The sequence below is a fragment of the Mesoplodon bidens genome, assembly GCF_964165515.1.
Source record: "Mesoplodon bidens genome assembly, chromosome: 15".
Taxonomy (NCBI): Eukaryota; Metazoa; Chordata; class Mammalia; order Artiodactyla; family Ziphiidae; genus Mesoplodon; species Mesoplodon bidens.
Window position 1 is genome coordinate 26,139,841 of NC_138171.1, and position 18,012 is coordinate 26,157,852.

Here is an 18,012-nt window from a genome sequence, read left to right on the forward strand (position 1 = left end):
AACCCACTGAGATGGCGTTGCTCTGGGGAAACCAAGCCTGCGCCCCACTCTCAGCCCAACACAGGTTCAGATACCAGTGTAGGAAATGAATGAACGAATGAACAAATGCTCTTACTCTCTCCATACCAGTTGGGGAGAAATCTGAGTCCTCCTTGCCTCTTACCCCCAGTCCCAGCCTAGGTCCTACCTCCATGTTTAATTGATGCCACTTCCCCCCTCCCCCACCAGGCCTACCTGAGAGCCTCTCTAGGGTGAGGGGGCATTTGTCTCTCCCCACCGAGGCTGAGAATAAATGTGAGTTCTGCCGAACTCTGCAGGGAGATGCTTCCTCCCTACTCCCTGGGGGCAATGGGGGCTCTGAAGGCAGGCATGGGTGATGTTAAGTCCTGCCAAGCTCACCAATGTCACCACTGGCCCCTGGGCCAGCCCCTCTCTGGGACTCAGTTTCCCTATCTGCAGTGGGTGCATTAATGGGACAGGCTTTGGAGCCAGATGTTGGGTTCAAATTCTGCTGCCAGTTCTCTCCAAGCCTGTTTCTTTGGTGTTGAGATGGTGACCAGAATGGCCTGGCCTCAAAAGGATGTTGTAAAGGTCAGGTGACTTAATCATGCAAAGTGCTGAGAACAGGGCACAGCACACAGTAGGTGCTCAGTAGGTGGCATTTTTATTCCCATCATTTCGGGTCCCTGCTGGCACCACAAGGCAGCAAGTCAGTGAAAACCATGAGGGGTGTGAGGGGGGTGCTTGAGCCCGGGCCCTGGACCATCTTATCATCTGTAGGAGCTAGACAGGCTCCAGGGTAGGGACCCTAAGAACCACATGTGCCTGTGTTCTTATATCCCATATGACTTCTCTGCTCTGGACAATCACTTCTTCTCTGGGGCCTCAGTCTGGCCATCTGAGAAATGGGCACAATCACACTTTCCCAGCAGGGTTTTGAGGATTAAAGAGGAAACGTCTGGAATATGCCTGGAGCTTCATGGGGGCTCAGTAAACCCTGTTTTGACTCCCCATTCCTGGCACTTAGTGTGATAAAACTGCTTGTTAAACAAAAATATTGCCTTTTAAAATTGAAATACAGGGGCTTCCCTGGTGGCGCAGTGGTTGAGCGTCCACCTGCCAATGCAGGGGACATGGGTTCCAGCCCTGGTCCGGGAGGATCCTGCATGCCGCGGAGCAACTGGGTCCGTGCGCCACAACTACTGAGCCCACATGCCACAACTGCTGAAGCCTGCGTGCCTGGAGCCTGTGCTCTGCAACAAGAGAAGCCACCGCAATGAGAAGCCCTCGGCAACTAGATAAAGCCCGTGCACAGCCACGGAAGACGCAACGCAGCCAATAAATAAATAAATAAATAAAATCTATTTTAAAAAAATAAAATAAAATAAAATTGAAATACAATGCAAAGAGGGCAACTGTGCCTTTCTCCACTTCCTCATCCCTCCCACCAGAGAACAGGGATCAACGCCCACTGTAAACTGTAGAGGGCGGTGCACACATGAAGGTCAGTCATCAGAGGCTCTGTGTCTGTCCTCAGTCCTGAGACCAGCCAGGTCCTGGTGGCCATGAGGCCAGCCTGCCTCCTCGGGCCCCAAGAGGATTAGTGTAGCTCCGGCACCAGGGAGATCACCTGGGCTTAGCGTTCAAAAGGCACCTTTGTCTGGAGCTGGTGGGACCAGGCCCTGGGAGGTAACTCACCCTGAAGGTGACTCAGCCTGCAGGGGGCCATGTGGGGGATCCATGCAGGAGGCTGTGGAGACCAGGAAACAGAACCAGCCCCACTACCAACCCCTCCTCTCAGCACTGGTCCCCCTCATGAACCGTCAGCTCGCCAGGCCTGCAGGGGGGCTGCCGAACGGGGGGCTTCCTGCACGTCTGGTTTCACTGCCCACCCTAAGTGCGGAGGTTCAGAGCCTGGGCTCTGGAGTCAGGGGCCTGGGTTCAGGTTCTAACCTCATTACTTCCTAGCTGTGTGGCCTTGAGCAAGTCTCTTAACCTCTCTGTGCCTCAGGTTTCCTCAACTCTAGAATGAACGTAAAAACAGTTCCTAGAAAGAAGGGTTGATTCAAGGAGTTGATGACATATGTATCTAAAGCCCTTAGAACAGTTTCTGGCTCTTAGTAAGCATAAAATAAACACAGCAAGTATTACTTTTATAGCATAGCCGTGAAAAGCCCAGGCTTTGGAGTAAGGGTAAGAAGGACCTGGTTCAAATCCTGGTTCTGCCACTTAGAAGCTGTCCAATTCCATTTCTCTGAGCCTGTTTCCTCATATGTAATATAGGGTGATAAGACCCACTGCTTATGGTCACTATGAAAATAAACTGAGCAAAGCGATGTTAAGCATCTAACACAATGTCCGGTATACAGTAAGTGCTCAGTAGAGGTTAGCTGCTCTCACTGCTACTGTGTGCAGCCACAAGACTCGCCACGACAAAGACCCTCCCTGACCTTGAGGTGCTCTTGGTCAAGTGGAAAACAGGGTGAGGCAGTGACAATCCAGTGTGAACACAATAATAGACCCTGCCTAGGGCACGTGAGGCTGGAGGCACTCTTCTCAGTACTCTACAAGGACTGTCTCATTTCACCCTCAAACGACCTATGAGTGAGTCCTACGGGATTCCCATTTCGCAGATGAGGAGCCTGAGGCACAGAGATAGCTCTGCTCCCTCTTCATGCTCCAAGAGGATCAGCTGAGGCCACGTCTAGGCAGCCTTGAATGCCAAACCTGGGAGTTTGGATGATTTCCTGTTGGCCGTGAGAATCCAGCCATGGAAGGTCTGTCGGCTGAGCTGACAGATAGTCAGATGAGGTCAAGAAGGAGCTGAAGGAGGACAGGATGGAAGAGAGGATTGTGTGAGGACAGGGAGGGCAGGTGTGGTCCTCGTGAGAGAGGAGGAGGGTGTGCTGGGGTTTGGGTGGAGAGGCAGGAACAGGTGAAGGCAGGATGAGGAGGGAGAATAATGCAGCAGTAACAAAAGCGAAAGGCACTGAGGGCTTCTGATGGGTGAGTCACCATCCTGAGTGCTGGTTAACCCTCAAAACCATATGACTATCATCCCCAAGTCACTGATGAAGAAATCGAAAGTCAGCGAGATTAAATGACTTTCCTGAGGCCACATGGCAGCTGGGATGGGATCTGAACATAGGCAGCTAACACAAGCTACTCATTTAATCACTGCATTGTTCTGGATGGGAGTCAGGAGACACTAGAGATGAGAAAGGAGTCAAAGATAAATCCCAACATGTCACTGAGCACTAGGCCTGGCATGTCGTAGGTGCCAGTAATTGTAGGTGGGTGGATGGGAGGGAAGGAGGAAAGAAGGGACAGGGGTAGGAAGAAAGGGTAGAAGGTGGATGGATGGATGGAAGGATGGATGGAAGGATGAATGGGTGGGTGGGTGGGTGAATGGATGGATGGATGGATGGATGGATGAATGGATGGAAGGATGAATGGGTATGTGAATGGATGGATGGGTAGATGGAAGGATGAATGGGTGGGTGGGTGGATGGATGGATGGATGGAAGGATGAATGGATGGAAGGATGAATGGGTATGTGAATGGATGGATGGGTAGATGCGTGGGTGGGTGGATGGATGGGTAGATGGAAGGATGAATGGGTGGGTGGGTGGGTGAATGGATGGATGGATGGATGGATGGATGGATGGATGGATGGAAGGATGAATGGGTATGTGAATGGATGCATGGGTAGATGGAAGGATGAATGGGTGGGTGGGTGGATGGATGGATGGATGGAAGGATGAATGGATGGAAGGATGAATGGGTATGTGAATGGATGGATGGATGGATGAATGGATGGAAGGATGAATGGGTATGTGAATGGATGGATGGGTAGATGCGTGGGTGGGTGGATGGATGGGTAGATGGAAGGATGAATGGGTGAGTGAGTGGGTGAATGGATGGATGGATGGATGGATGGATGGATGGATGAATGGATGGATGGAAGGATGAATGGGTATGTGAATGGATGGATGGGTAGATGGAAGGATGAATGGGTGGGTGGGTGGGTGAATGGATGGATGGATGGATGGATGGATGGGAGGATGGTCATTCCTATTGGTGGGTAAACCTCTAGATGGGTTCCAACTCTCCTCTGCACCCACCTCAAATCCTCCGATCCAGTTCCCAAAACTTAACTGGCACCTTTTCACTCAGGCCCACTCATAAGTACCAACTTGGGGCCATTCCCCAGAACCAAGGAGGCCCATCCTGAGCAGCAGAGAGGAGCCCAGGAGAGAGAGGCAGGACCCCCAGTTTCCCATCCCAGCTCTGCTACTGTGAGGCCTTGGGCCAGCCAGGCTCCTCTCTGGTGTCAGTTTCCCTGCCTGCACAGTGTAGCTTTTTTCAGTGTAGCTTTGTCCTGAGGTCTATCCTGAGGTGTGTCAACAGCAGATGTGTAGCCAGTAGTGATCCCTCCCGGGCAACACTGAGTCTCACTCATCTTTGCTTCCTGGAATGCTGGCTCCTTTTCTCCCTGGAAAACTCTTACCCTTCAAAATTCAGCTCGGACATCACTTCTGAGATATGTCCCAAAGTCAGAGAGACAGAGACAGACAGACACAGACTCAGACTCAGAGAGACAGAGTGAAAGATGGAGGTATTTAGAAAAATAGAGAGAGGAGAGGGAAAGGGGGGGAGGGGAGAGGGACACAGGGAGCTCGAGGCAGAGGCAGAGGAAGGCAGGACGAGACACAGAGGCTGCCCGGGCCAACCAGCAAAGTTTGGGATGTGAAGCTACAATGACTAGGCCCCAAGTCCCCTCGCCTCCCAGGAGCCCTGCCTGGAGCTGGGGAGGGCACCAGAGGCAGAGGCCAAGGCAGCCCCTGTGTGACTGGAGAAAAAACCAGCCGGGAGGTGCTGAGATAGAGGAGTCATTTATTGAGAGCTCAAGACTTGCCAAGGAGGCCCCAGAGCTTTCTCCAAAGCAGAGTGCTGTGGCTAACCCTGCAGTCCCCACCCTAGACTGGGGGCAGAGCTGCAGGGCCAGAGCACCTGGGAGCCTGCATGGATAAAGGACACTTATACTGTCACCGACACAGGCTGGAGCCTGGGAGGGAAACTGAGGCAGAGTGGGCAGATGGACAGGACTCTGGCAGTCAACAGGGAGGGATGGTGGCCATCTGTCAGCCTCAGGACGCCACGATCAGCACAACAGGATTCTGCAAGCGGCAATGGCTCAAGGTTAGGCCCTCTGAGTCCTCGTGCCCAACACTGCCACCACACACCCCCATCCCTGCAGCCATCTCTGTGTGCCCCCCACCCCATGCCCTGGGGTTAGCACTGCACTTGGGACACAGCTGGCACTTATTAAGTGAATGAATGAACAAGTGAATGAATGATGAATAAATGACATTCAGTGTGGGAGAGGTCACTGACTTTAGGACTTAAGAGACATAAGTTCAAGTGCCATTTCTCCTGCTAATTTATTGTGTGACCTTGGCCCAGAAATTTGGCCTCCTTCAGCCTTGGTCCTCATCTGAGAAATGGGCGCAGAATTCCCTGATCTGCCCACCTCCCAGAGCTGTACCGAGACTCAAAGTTGTGCTGGATTGAAAAGGATTGTGAGGCCACATCAATATTCAGTAAGAAAAAATGTCACGATCTATTAGCCATGCCTGCCGTGGGCACAGCAGAAGGGAGAGACAGAATGTGTACTTGCTACCCTTGGACCAGGGGAACTGTGATTCTGTGAGTAAACCTGAGGTTCCATCCTATCGGCCAGTCCTGTGTCTGAACTGAGCAGGAAAGAACTCTGCGACTGCTTGACAATGTCTGCCATGGGCAAGGAAGGAAGGAGGGATAGCACACAGTCATATATTTGCCTTTCCCAAGTTAGGTAATTTATAATCCCTGAGCAACTTAGAAGATGGTGCAGGGACAGACCAGCTGATGATGCAGAGCAGTCCCCTCATGAGTTTCAAGCAGGGCTCTCCAGAGACAAGCTTAAGGCCCATCTAGGTCACACCCGCATGGGAAACTCACCTCTATGATCACGAGGGCCACAATGGCAAAATTGACATTGAGAACCTTAGGCAGGGGGATTCCAACATCCAGGTTCACTGTGAAGAGGGTGTGGTTGAAAGCAAAGATATGTGGGGAGCCAAGGTGGGACCTGCTGACCCTATTACACAACTTTCTTTGAGCTAGGCAGTTCTCTTCTTGGAGACTCAGGTTCCCATACTAGCAGACTCCTACTCATCCTACTAAACCCAAATGAAAATGTCCCTTTTCTGTACCGTCTTAAGGGGTCCCTTCAATAGAACCCCCTGGAGGTTCTGTCAGTCCCTTGCACACTCTGGGTCATCTATATTCTACTCATTTGTTTACATGACTATTTCACTCTGGATTGTGAGCTTGAACACAAGCTCTTGAGGCCCGGAGTCTGGCATGATGTAGGAGCTAATCAATGTTGTCTGAATGGAAACAATCTTGGTTTCTGCATCTTAGAAATGGGGATCAAAAAAAAAAAAAAAAAAAGAAATGGGGATCAACCGCTCTCCAGCCTCAGTGTCTCTATTAAGAACAATGGATAATAACCGAATCACTTTGCTGTACACTTGAAACTAACACAACTTTGTAAATTAACTGTACTTCAATAGAAAATTTTTTTTGTAAATAACAATGGAGAGAGGAAATGGATTTGGCAATCCTGAGTTCAGACACTCCATGTGTCCAAGAAGACAGTGAAGGCTGCCCTTACCATTGAGCTTTGGCATGTAAGCTACCCGGACCACATCACTGAGCCATTCTTCTAAACGGGACGCCTGCAACAGAGCACACAGAGGGCTGGGAGGTGTGGCTTTGCAGGGAGCTGTGCAACCCTTCCTCAGGGAGAAAAATCCAGAGGTCCAACTGCCCCAGCCTCCCCACCCCCATGCCTGAGGACATAGCTCCTGGTGGGCACAGGGCCCGCTGGGGTGGGCTGTCCACCAGTGACCCCAAAGGGGATTCTGTGATTTAGGCAGGGTTCACCGTGGGCCCCATGAGCTTGGAAAAGCTGTTCTCCTGGAGGAAGGGTCTGTGGGGCCTGTGTCTTGAGAAAGACGGAGGAAATGTGCCCAGCACCAGTAACTCTGTGTGGTCTGATCTTAGATTCCTGTGAGTTTAGAAACACTTTAAATGACCTAGAACCTGAGACCATTGTGAAATTCTAGAACATCAGGCCTCTGAGAAGCAGGAAACTAAGGGCTCTGTGGGCCTCTGAAATGTTAGAACTTTCTGAGTTTAGGAACCTTATTACTGTGTGAAATTCCAGAATTCTGAACCCTAGTGAGGTTCTACACATTTACAGCTTTGTGAGGTTCCAAGACTTTGGAAGATCATGAGATTCACTTTCCTAAGACAGTGACTACATTATACGTGCATATGCATGTCTGCACCGTCCCCCCGCCAACACACACACACCTGCCTGGATGTTTGCCCACTCTGGCTTATTGGGGCAGAGTCCAGACTGGGGCCAGCTCAGTCACATGGCCCATGACTCATCCTGCCTCCTTTCCACCCCCACCTATAGACCCTCACCAATGCCAAGAAAGATGAAGCAAGGCAGTTGGAGGGAGGGGGCTCAATCACTCGGAAAGAATCTGCTTGACGTAGGAGCAACAGCCCCAGGACAAATGCCCAGTTGACTTCTGGGGCAGTTAGACGCTGGTCCTTTCTTCTCTAAGCAAAATCTGCTATCAGGAAAGGATAAGGTGTTAGTCAATCACACTTTAGTATGAATTTGGACTCAACATTCTATTGCAGCTGTCTGGAGAGCTGTACTGAGAAAGATTCTGGAGTCCACTCAGGGTCATCAGGAAAGAGCTACAGTGAACAAAGCCCACGAAAGGGTCACTCACCTCAGGGACCAAAGCCGCCAGCTCTGTAGTTGTCAGTGGAACATAGCTGGAAACCTGGACCCAAGACCAAATGGGATGGGGGGGTAAACACAGAGCCAAATAGGGATCCCTCAGCACACACAAAGTAGTTTCCCCCTGCCCAATTTTATACATACCTCTCTGCAGACACTCATGTTTCTTCTATTGACCAATGATGAGTGCTTACTACATGCCAGACACATGCTAAGGGTTTTGTGTGCCTTTGCTCATTTCATCTTTATAACTGCTCGAGGAGGTGGGTGCTACGATTATTCCCATTTTACAGATGGGAAACCTGAGGCTCCTGTCCAGGGTCATAAGCTGGTAAATGGTGGCACCAGGCTTTGACCCAGGCAGGCTAATTCTAGAACTTCTAAACTGCCCTGCCAGAGCACATAATCTGAAGGCCCAGGGATCTGACCCTTGACATTTTTGCCTTTTACCCCAAGAATATTTTCAAATACTATAAATTTGTTTCCACTATTTACACATCAGGACATTTCATATAAATTTGCAATTTCTAGCTAAAAAATTGGAAAATCTGGTCACACCTGCCTCCCAGCTCAGGACCCTGTTCCAACCACCCCATAGGCCTTCAGTGTGCTCTCTGGACCCCACCTGCAGGAAGTGAGTAGTCAATCCCTGCTCTCTTGGGCTGAGCTGCATGTAGGAGCCCAGGTAGCCCAGAGCTCCCTGCCTTTGGACAGGGCTGAGACCAAGAAAATGTCTCTGGCTAAGGCTTCCGGGGGCTGGGGCTTCCAGACATCTGTGAGGGTGTGAGAGGGGCCAGAACGGAAACAGAGAGGTCTCAGAAGCTTCAAAACAAATGTCCAAGTGACCTTTGGTATAGTCCAACCCTAGTCTTCTTCTCTCCAACTCAAATATGCTCTTGAGAAAGCAGTGGGTATGTTAGCCATTCACAGTTTAGTGTAAAATTGGGCTTTGACTCTAGAAGAGCTCATCTGGTGCAGGGATGGGAAGTTGGCTACATTTCATATGCCAGTTTTGACCAATACAAAGTAACATCCTGAGTGTCATGTTGAGAAGGATTTGGAAATCCCATTCAGGTTTAGCCAAGTAGAGGTCATTATCAATTAGCAATGTCTGCCTGAAGGACAAGAGTGGGCATGTGCATGCTATAAACCTGTCCAACTCTCTCTTATTATAAGAAGAGGGCTCGTCAAAGCTGATCAGTGATGATGTGACTAGGTCACCGCTAGTATTGCCAAGGTCCAGCAGGGCAGGGTGCCCTACTCACCAGCTCAAGGGTGATGTCCAGGTCAAGGGCACCAATGGTCTGCAGGAACCCAAACACGGTGTTAAAGAGGTAGAGAGGCACAGTCACCTAGGATGTGTGGTCCTCCTTGGGGGGCACCTTGATGGGGTTGGGGGGCTTGGGGAAGTCGATGATGTCACCTGCTACGCTCTTCACAATGGGCTGCAGGGGCAGGAGACAACACGTGGCAGGGTCTCAGGGCAGCTCACTCACCTGGCTTTGACTTAGCATCCCCTGCCTGGCCTCCACTTGTACCCCACCCACCCCCAGCTGTGGGTGGGGCCTCGGTGGCACTCACATTGATGTCCAGCTCTATGTACTGGGTGGAGATAAGAGGCAATGTGGCCAGAGTGAATTCCACAGACCCAAGAGCCCCGAGGGGCACCAGGCCTGCATGAGGAGGGGAGGAAGGAGAAAGACCCCATGAGCCCAGGCCCCAGTAATAACAGGCTCTACTTCTATTTATTGAGTGCCTGCTGAATGCGTAAAACTCCACTAAGCATTCACCAGGGCACTACTGTCATCCCCATTCTACAGATATGGAAACTGAGGCTCCAACAGAGGAAGTCACCAGCCCCAGCCCACACAAGCCACAGAGTAGCAAAGCCAGGTTCCGGTTTTCCAGAGCTGGTGCCACTAACCACGGTGTTGCTCTGTCTCTCTCATATAATACCACATTCAGAGACATATCCGGCCCCAAGTTTTCTATCCTTATCCTCGTTATGCATTTTTATACTATTCAAGGCCCTTTTGTGAATATAAAAGGCATCCATGTCTCCACAAGGCTCAGAGAGGCTGGGGGCCACTGTGGCCGCGGGGCCTTGGGTTCCTTATGTAAGCTCTGGGCCTCAGTCATCTTGTCTGTCCAGATAATAACAGTATCTGCCTCATGCTTCTGACAGTGCCAGACACACCGCCGGTGCTCAGTACGTGGCCTGAAGCCCCCGGCAAATGGAGACTTGGATGGCTCCAGGTCTCCTTACCCTGCGGAACTGACCTCAGCCCAGAACACCACCATTAGGCCTCCTCAATGTGGCGGCCTCGTCAGTCTGAGGAAGGCATGAAAGGTCCCAGAATCCTGCCCCGTCCCCTTCCCTGGTACCCCACCCGCTGGGGTAATGGTGGGGGAGACGTAAGAGCAGGTGCAGAGAGGAGGAGGGTGGGCCCCAACTTACACAGCACAGCCCCCAGGAGCTCATTCACCACGCCCAGCACGCTGTCCACCACAGGGCACAGCTGTGTCCAGAGGAGACAGGAGTCACAGGAGAGTAACAGCGGGCCCCAGCCTGGCACGGGGAACAGCTTCATTTTCTTTAAGTGATTTGCCATGTGGTCCCAGGGACCGAGGTAAGGCAGACGATGGAGATGGATGGCGAGACACACAGATGGGAGGCAGGGGAGGGGCTGGAGCTTGAAGCGTCAGAGGGCGGAGTGGGTGGTGCAGAGAGCCAGTTACATGAGTCCCGTCAGAAAACCTTGGAGGATGCTGGGGGGACAAGAAGACACATTCCAGAGGCTAGCTGGGGTGTAGGGACAAGGCCCTCCCCCAAGGAAACAAGGTCTCAGGTCCCTCCTGCCATCCACGTGGCCACTGGGAGACCTACAGTCCAGATCCCACAGAGGGGCGCCTCCTCCCCTCCACCTGGAATCAGGGCTGGCCCAGGGCATCCACTGTGCACACCACCCCGGGTTTCCTAAAAGACCCCTGGGCTGTGACATCAGGGAACAAATGGTCCGGCTTCCAGAATCCCAAGTCTGGGAATCACAGAATCTGAGTCCGCCAGAGCAGGAGTCCCAGAGGTGGTCCAGCCCAGCCCCTTCATTCTACAGCCGGGGCCGGAGAAGTGAAGTGACCTGTCCAAGGTCACAGCTGTGCTCAGAGAGACAAGAGAGGGTTGCCTTTTCATTTAAACTTGGAGCCCCAAACTCCAGGGCTTCTGGGGTCAGGCACGTCTCAGAAATGAGAGAGACCAGAGGGGCTGTGATGGGTGGGGGGAGGAGCCCCCTGGGTGCCAGCCACGTGTGGCCTGCAGGAAGGAGGTCCGTGCAGCTGGGGTGGCTGATTGCATAAGAGAAGCCAGAAACGGGATTGTTTAGAGAAATCTCCAATCTCTAAGCGCTGGTAATTAACTCTTATTTTTAAAACCTCGTTGAGTCACATGAATCCTGTCTTGCAGCTAATGGTCCAGAGACCCCAGTTATGGGCCACAATTTAAATGTACCCAGACCCCCTTGTTGAAATCTACCTGAGATGGGCCTGGGCTGGGGTTCCTGCTGCTGGGAGCTCCCCTTCTCCCCCGAGCTTCTTTTCTGATTGGATTCTTCAAGCCCAGGGCAGTTTTGCCAACCTCAGTCTCCCACAGCCTTGCCATCTCCATGAGTGTTCTTAACAAGGACTCACAGCACAGGTCCTGCCAGGACTGGGGATCAGGAGGCCTGACTGCTCTTTGCTGGCTGTGTGACCCCAACAAGCCCTCCCCTCTCTGTCGTCAGCGAATTGGGGCTTTGGCCAGACCAGCTTTTCTTAAGTGTGGTTCAAGGGACGACGGGGGCAGGCCATGGACAAGCATCCTGGAGCAGTTGAATCATAACATGTTTAACGTGTACATGTATGTGATCTTCTAGACATGTTTGCCAAGCACAAGGCTTCGTTTAAAATCATTGAGTGACCCAATTTTTTAATTCAAACCTAGTTTAAAGAAAAGTGTAAAGTCAATAATAATGATACAGGAGGTAAAGACAGAGCAGGGGGTAAGAAAGGGACTTACTTGGATTTGGGAGCAGGGGACTCAGGTCACCTGGATTCAGAGGTCTGGGGACAGATCGTGCCAGCCTGCCTACAGACTCGCAGGCGGCACCTGGGAGGGCCATGGGGAGGCCAGGATGGGATTACCTGATGGGCGTGGAAGGAAGGAACAGCCTAATCCTGCCTAGCGCCCAGATTAACTCAAAGCCAGGGGAGGAGGGGCACAGTCCAGGGTGCACCTGGCCTGCAGCCCTCACACTCACGAATTCTGGCAGCACCTTGAAGTGTGTCTGTTCCACGACCCCAAAGAGCGGTGCAGGCAGCAGCCTGGGCAAAGTGAGATGCGTGAAGGTGTGGCCACCACGCAGGGACAGTGCCAACCCAGATGACGGGGCAGGGTGGGCACTGGCGGTTCTGGACATCACCCATCTCCTCTCCTTGTGGGCTCGGCTGGGGCTTTGGGCAGCTGGGTTTAAATCTTGGCTTTGCCTCACCATGGGACCCAGAGGAGGATTTCAGTTTCCCCATCCGTACAGTGCCTGCCTTAGAGAGAGCTGTTGCTGCTGAGATCAAATGGGAGTGTATACATGTCTGGTGCTCAGGAAATGTCTGTTCCCTTCGTCTTCTCCAACATGTGTAGATGAGTGACATTTGGGCCTAAAACAGCACCTGGCTTAGAGTGAGGGTTCAATAAGTATTTGTTGAATAAATGAGTATTTGTCAAATGACCTGAGAGGGTGGCCTGAGGATGTGCATGTATCAATAGATGGGCTTAGGTCTGTTTGGAGAGTATGGGGGTACAGAGGGAGGGGTGACAATCACAGAACCACAACCACAGGACACCCTCCTGAGCTCCACCCCCTCCAAGCCCCCTCTAGCCCAGAGGAACAGGATGGAGCCACTGGGGCTTAAGGAGCCCAAGACCCTGCCTGGAAACCCCTTACTAAAACCCTTCTGCAGACAGGGCCAACCCCGGTTCACCCTGTTCCTGGGAGCTAACACAGAGCTGTCTGATAACACACCACTGGTCAGGGCCACCCAGCAAAGGTGGGGTGTGGGTGTGGGATTTAGCCTGGAACAGAGGGACTAACAGGGGTTGACTCAACGTGTGAAGCAGGGGAGGCGGCAGGTGTCGCTGGGGGCGGGGGATGCAGAGTGCTGTGAGAAAGCCTTGGACCAGAGTCCAGAGACCAGCCCATCTCCGTGCTTGCCTCAAGCTGTGTGTGTGACCTTGGGCAAGTCCCTTGCACTCTGTGGGCCTCAGGTGTCCCATGGAAGAAGGATCACTGTGTCCTGACAGTTGGGGGAAGAGATGGATATAAAAGTGCCAGAGCCTTCCAGATCATTAAATTTAGGTCCTCATTATACAGACGGGGACGCTGAAGCCCAGACAGGGGAAGGGGTTCCCCTGGAGGGTCACACAGCAAGTCAGGGGCTGAGCTGGGTCTCGTATATGCCAAGAACAGGGACTGAAATGCCTACAGGTCAAGGGACCACAGAGGGCCCTTGTTCTACCTGGAAGAAGGGAGGCAGGATCTCAGGGGCTGGAGAAGGGGGACGCTCAGGAGTGGACGTTGCAAGCTGCGGTTTAGGCCAGCGTCCCTGTCTCTGCCAGTCGGCAGATCTTCGCCAAGGCTTGATCTGATGAGACAGGCTCCGCCCAGCCGGCCGCCCCCTGGAGACTCAGGAGACTTCCGCCCGGTGCGCGCACGCGCGATGAGCCCGAGGAGGTCCGGGCGCGGGGAGCCGCCCAGCACCGGCTCAGGACGGCGCACTCACCCTGAGAGCAGGCTGATGTGGCCCAGCAGCGTGCTGCAGCGCTTGAGGATAAGGATGGGCGTACCCCGCGCGCTCACGCCCAGCGCCACCCGCGACGACACGTTCACCTCCGCTGCCAGCTGCAAGAGGCCCCCCAGGGGGCTGCGAGACCAGATGCTGGGGGCGTGGCCAGGCGGCCAGGCGCCACCCACCAGGGCCGCCTTAGCCGCGCCCACCCCGGGGCCGCTGACCAGGGCTCTGACGAGCGGCGGGTGGGTTAGCCCCATTCCCTCCTCTAACCTCCTGCCTCCCTGCCCATTTGCATGTCCCTGCGCCCCCTCCCTCACCCCCACCAGTGAGCTCCAGGCAGTGGGGTAGGGGTCTCCAGAGAGAGAGATGGAAGTCTCTGGACGTCAGTGGGATGGAGATCCCTGGGGAGGGGTAGTGGGGTGGGATCCAGGGAGGGAATAGGAAAGTGGGAGTCTCTTGGGAAGGAAGGAAGGAGGAAATAGGGGGGCAGGGGGTGGGTGTGGAGAGACAATAAGGTAGGGGGTCCCCAGGGGCACACTCACCCGGAGCCATGCAGGCCCACCTTGGTGTGCAGGCTCAGCTGCACCCCAAACCCCGGCAGCAGCTTCAGAGACACCTTCGGCAGTGTGATTTCCTCAGTCTTCAGCCTGCATGGAGGAGAGGGCCACTGACCACCAGACAACCCCCCCACCCGCCCCCCGCCCCAGGGCCAGTCCCTCAGTGCCTGGACCATCCCAGACCAGGCAGAGCCTGGAGCCTCTCTTGGGTGTGTCCCCTGTCCCACCTCTAACCCATAAACCCAACTGTGCGCCCTTGAGCCAGTTACTTCACCTCTCTGGACCTCAGTTTCTGCATCTGTAATGTGGGGTTATACAAGTTCCCACTTCATAGGGATGTTGCAGAGACAAATGAGATAATGTAGGTGCACAGCTGGTAAAGCATATGCTCTGGAAGTGTAATATCATCATCCTCACTGGAGGCTCAGTGAGCTAAAGTGCTCCCTCCACCCCATCCCAATGGCCTCAGCCCTGGTTCAGTCTCTGGCCTGGGTCGTTGTCCTTCCACTCCCATCTCCTAGGCTCTCACACACACAACCCAAGGGTGTTCTCAAACACCCCACGGTTCATTATTTTCTCTGTCCACTGGGCCTTTGCCCAGGCTGTTCCCTCAGTCTGGAATACCCTTTCCTTAATTTTCCTGCCACTCTGCATCCACTGTCAGCTAGGTGACTCCTCCAGCTCTCCTGATTTCAGCTAGGGTACCTCCTCCTCCAGGAAGCCCTCCTTACTGCTTCTCTGACTCAGGCAAATACGCTCCTCTGAGCAGCCCCCACACCCTGCCTGGACTGCTTCTATCACTGCCCTGAGCTTACAGGATCATGACTGCTGGGTCCGACCTCATACTGGGGGCTCTTTGAAGCTAGGACGGTGGTTCATGTCTGAAGCCCCAGCCTCACCAAGTAGAGGGGATTCTACAGTGGAAGGGGGACTAGATCTACTAATAATGATAATAATAATAGTTAATATTTATGGAGCATTTATTATGTGCCAGGCTCTGTTTCAGCCTGATACAGATTCACTGTCCTGGCAACAACCCCATGAGTAGTTGCTCATGGTGCAGCCAGTAAAAGCCAGATGGTTCAAATCCCAGCTCTACCACTAATTGACCGGGTGACCTTGGGCAAATCACATTGCTGCTCCGTGCCTCAGTTTCCCTGTGTATAAAATAGGGATAATGACAATACCTACCACAGATGGGCACTTAGTGATCCTTGAGCAGTCAGTCCTTACCAGCCCCCTTTCCATACATCTGTTTACTGTTTTGGGCGGTGGGCATCCATTCTCCTGCTCCCAGCACTCCATTTCCTCCTGTAGAGCGACACTTCCCCATACCCCTCTCCTGGCCTTCAGCCTTTCTTTTTTTTTTTTTTTTTTTTTTTGCGGTACACGGGCCTCTCACTGTTGTGGCCTCTCCTGTTGTGGAGCACAGGCTCCGGACGCGCACGCTCAGTGACCATGGCTCACCAGCCCAGCCGCTCTGCGGCACGTGGGATCTTCCCAGACCGGGGCACGAACCCGTGTCCCCTGCATCGGCAGGCGGACTCTCAACCACTGCGCCACCAGGGAAGCCCCAGCCTTTCTTGAGGCCTGTTGTTTGGCCATCCCCTGATCCACCACCAGCTGTGGACTCATTCCTGTCTACCTGGGGCAGGCAGTATGGCGGTGATCAAACACCCAGACATCGCCCCCGCCCTGCCCCGCTACTGCACTCCCTAGCTGGGTGAGTTCAGGCAAGTCCCTTCACTGCCTGTGGGGACGTCGATCGTCTCACCTGTTAAGTGCAGTTGATAACATTCCTACCTCTAGATTCATTGGATAATTTACTCACAATGCTTAGCACAGTGCCAGGCACCCACAAAACCTGTCTAAGTGGTCATTAAGTTATAAATATTAGCTCCTAAGTGAGTTCATTCATTCATTCAAAAATATTTTTTGAGCATCTGTTATATGTCAAGCACTATTTATGATACTGGGGACACAGCAGTGAACAAGCCAGACAAAGGTCCTAGCCCTCCTGGGGTTTATAATCTAGCAAGGGAGATAAGGAAAAAAAAAGTGAAATATATGGGGTACGGGGGGTGATTCATTCCCTATAGAACATGAAGGCAGGCAAGGGGACAAGGAGAGGCTGGTCAGGGCAGGGGTCTTTGGAGCAGACACCTGAAGAGGAGGAGGGAGGGAGCCATGCAGATACCTGGATTAACCCAGAGAGAGCAACTTGGATTAGGCCAGAGAGACTGAGCAACTTGCCCCAGGTCACACAGTGAGTAATTGAAATTGACCCCAGAGCTGGAACCCTCAACCACAGGGGCATGCTGCCTGGCACGCAGTAGACTCTTTATTTTCTGACTCTGGTTCTTGGGACTCCCTGTCCAGGCTCCCCATGAAATTCCCACTGCCTGCCAACAAATTAAAAAGAGTCAACGTCTTCTCTATTCCCTGAAGCAAAGAAAAGATCAGACTTCCTGTAGGGCACACAGTAGGTAGGTGGTCAAGCGGCCACACGGTAAGGACTCACCCAGAAACCTCCCTGACAACGCCAAGAACACCTCTGTAGCTCAGCAGACCACCTCCTCCAAGCAGGCCCCCTGAGCCCAGGAGGCCCTGGTTCACAGAAGTGACAGTCCCCAGCACGTTCTGCAAAATGGGCCCCCTGACCAGCGAGTTCTGGATGGCTGCAAACAGGGTGGTGGGGAGGGATGTTCATTTTACAGATGAGGAAGCTAGGGCCCAGAGAGGGGCAGAGATTCGTCCAAAGTCACACAGCAAGTTGGGTTTGGGACCAAGAGTATGACTAGGGCTCCTGACCCTGAGTCACCTGGTAGCACTGAAAGTTGGGGCAGAAGTAAAGGAGGGAGCACGCAGCCACCAGGGAACGATCAAGAGGGAGGAGGCGACCTCTGCCTCTCCTGGGCACCCTTGGTCTGACTCTGTGCGGATTGTGAGAAGAGCAAGATGGAAGGGACTGCCCTGTGGAGGTTGCAGCAGGCCGGGGTAGCCTCCGTGAAGCATTTGCTAGTCACAACTATGGTCACCCTGGGCCGTTGAGCCCTGGAGCACCAAATGCCCAGTGGAGTTCCCCCACCCCAGAAACGTGGGGCAGAGACGTTGGCCCAGCCAGCACCCTCCCCTGGACCTCCTCAACCGCCCTCGCCCCCATGCCTGAGGGAGACACAGGCCCCGCATGCCCCTCCCACCCGGTTCACCTCTCAGAAGAGAGTGAACTAATCGCCCACTGGAACCTGCAAGCAAAGCTTTAACCCCCTGAACTCCCTATGCAGTTGGGAATCAAAACCTGTTCTCATCTGTTCCTGAGGCATAAGCACGTGAGGCTATCTTTGGGGCGGTTTACTCTGCAGCTGGACCCCTCACACCCTGCCCACCTCGGGCTCACCTTTGCCGAGTTCATCCTTGTCAACTGAGCAAGCATGCCCACCGTCTCAAGCAGCCCCTGGCACGGAGTCACCAGACCTCAGAGGAGAAGCAGAGACCACACGCCCAACATCGTCGGCATCACACCTACTGGGGGCGGAAGCAGGAGCCCTAAGGCCATCCTTTTGCCCAGATGTTATCCTCTCTCTGCCCCTTCACCAACCCGGGGTCCTCCTGCCCACCTGGCACAACTCAAGCCCAGCTTCACTCCCTGGAAAGCCCTCTCCATCCAATTCAAGCAGCGGCTAACACATTTGACTTAAAAGTCTTAGTCCTCTGCGGCCCCAGTGGCCCTGGACCTGTCTCTGAGGGAGAGCCACAGAGGGGCCT

General features: G+C 53.3%; 1 protein-coding gene across 1 annotated transcript; it reads right to left on the reverse strand.

Annotated features, from left to right (window-relative positions):
- Positions 1-5,150: 5,150 nt before the first annotated feature.
- On the reverse strand, positions 5,151-17,755 carry BPIFB3 (BPI fold containing family B member 3; the record flags this gene model as incomplete). The annotated part of the gene is given in 15 exon segments (XM_081255131.1): positions 5,151-5,180; positions 6,004-6,080; positions 6,722-6,785; positions 7,863-7,916; positions 9,139-9,225; positions 9,229-9,318; positions 9,455-9,546; positions 10,332-10,392; positions 12,166-12,229; positions 13,682-13,822; positions 14,233-14,337; positions 16,769-16,925; positions 17,645-17,671; positions 17,674-17,722; positions 17,726-17,755. Coding segments are annotated over 15 exon segments (1,128 nt in total).
- Positions 17,756-18,012: the final 257 nt, after the last annotated feature.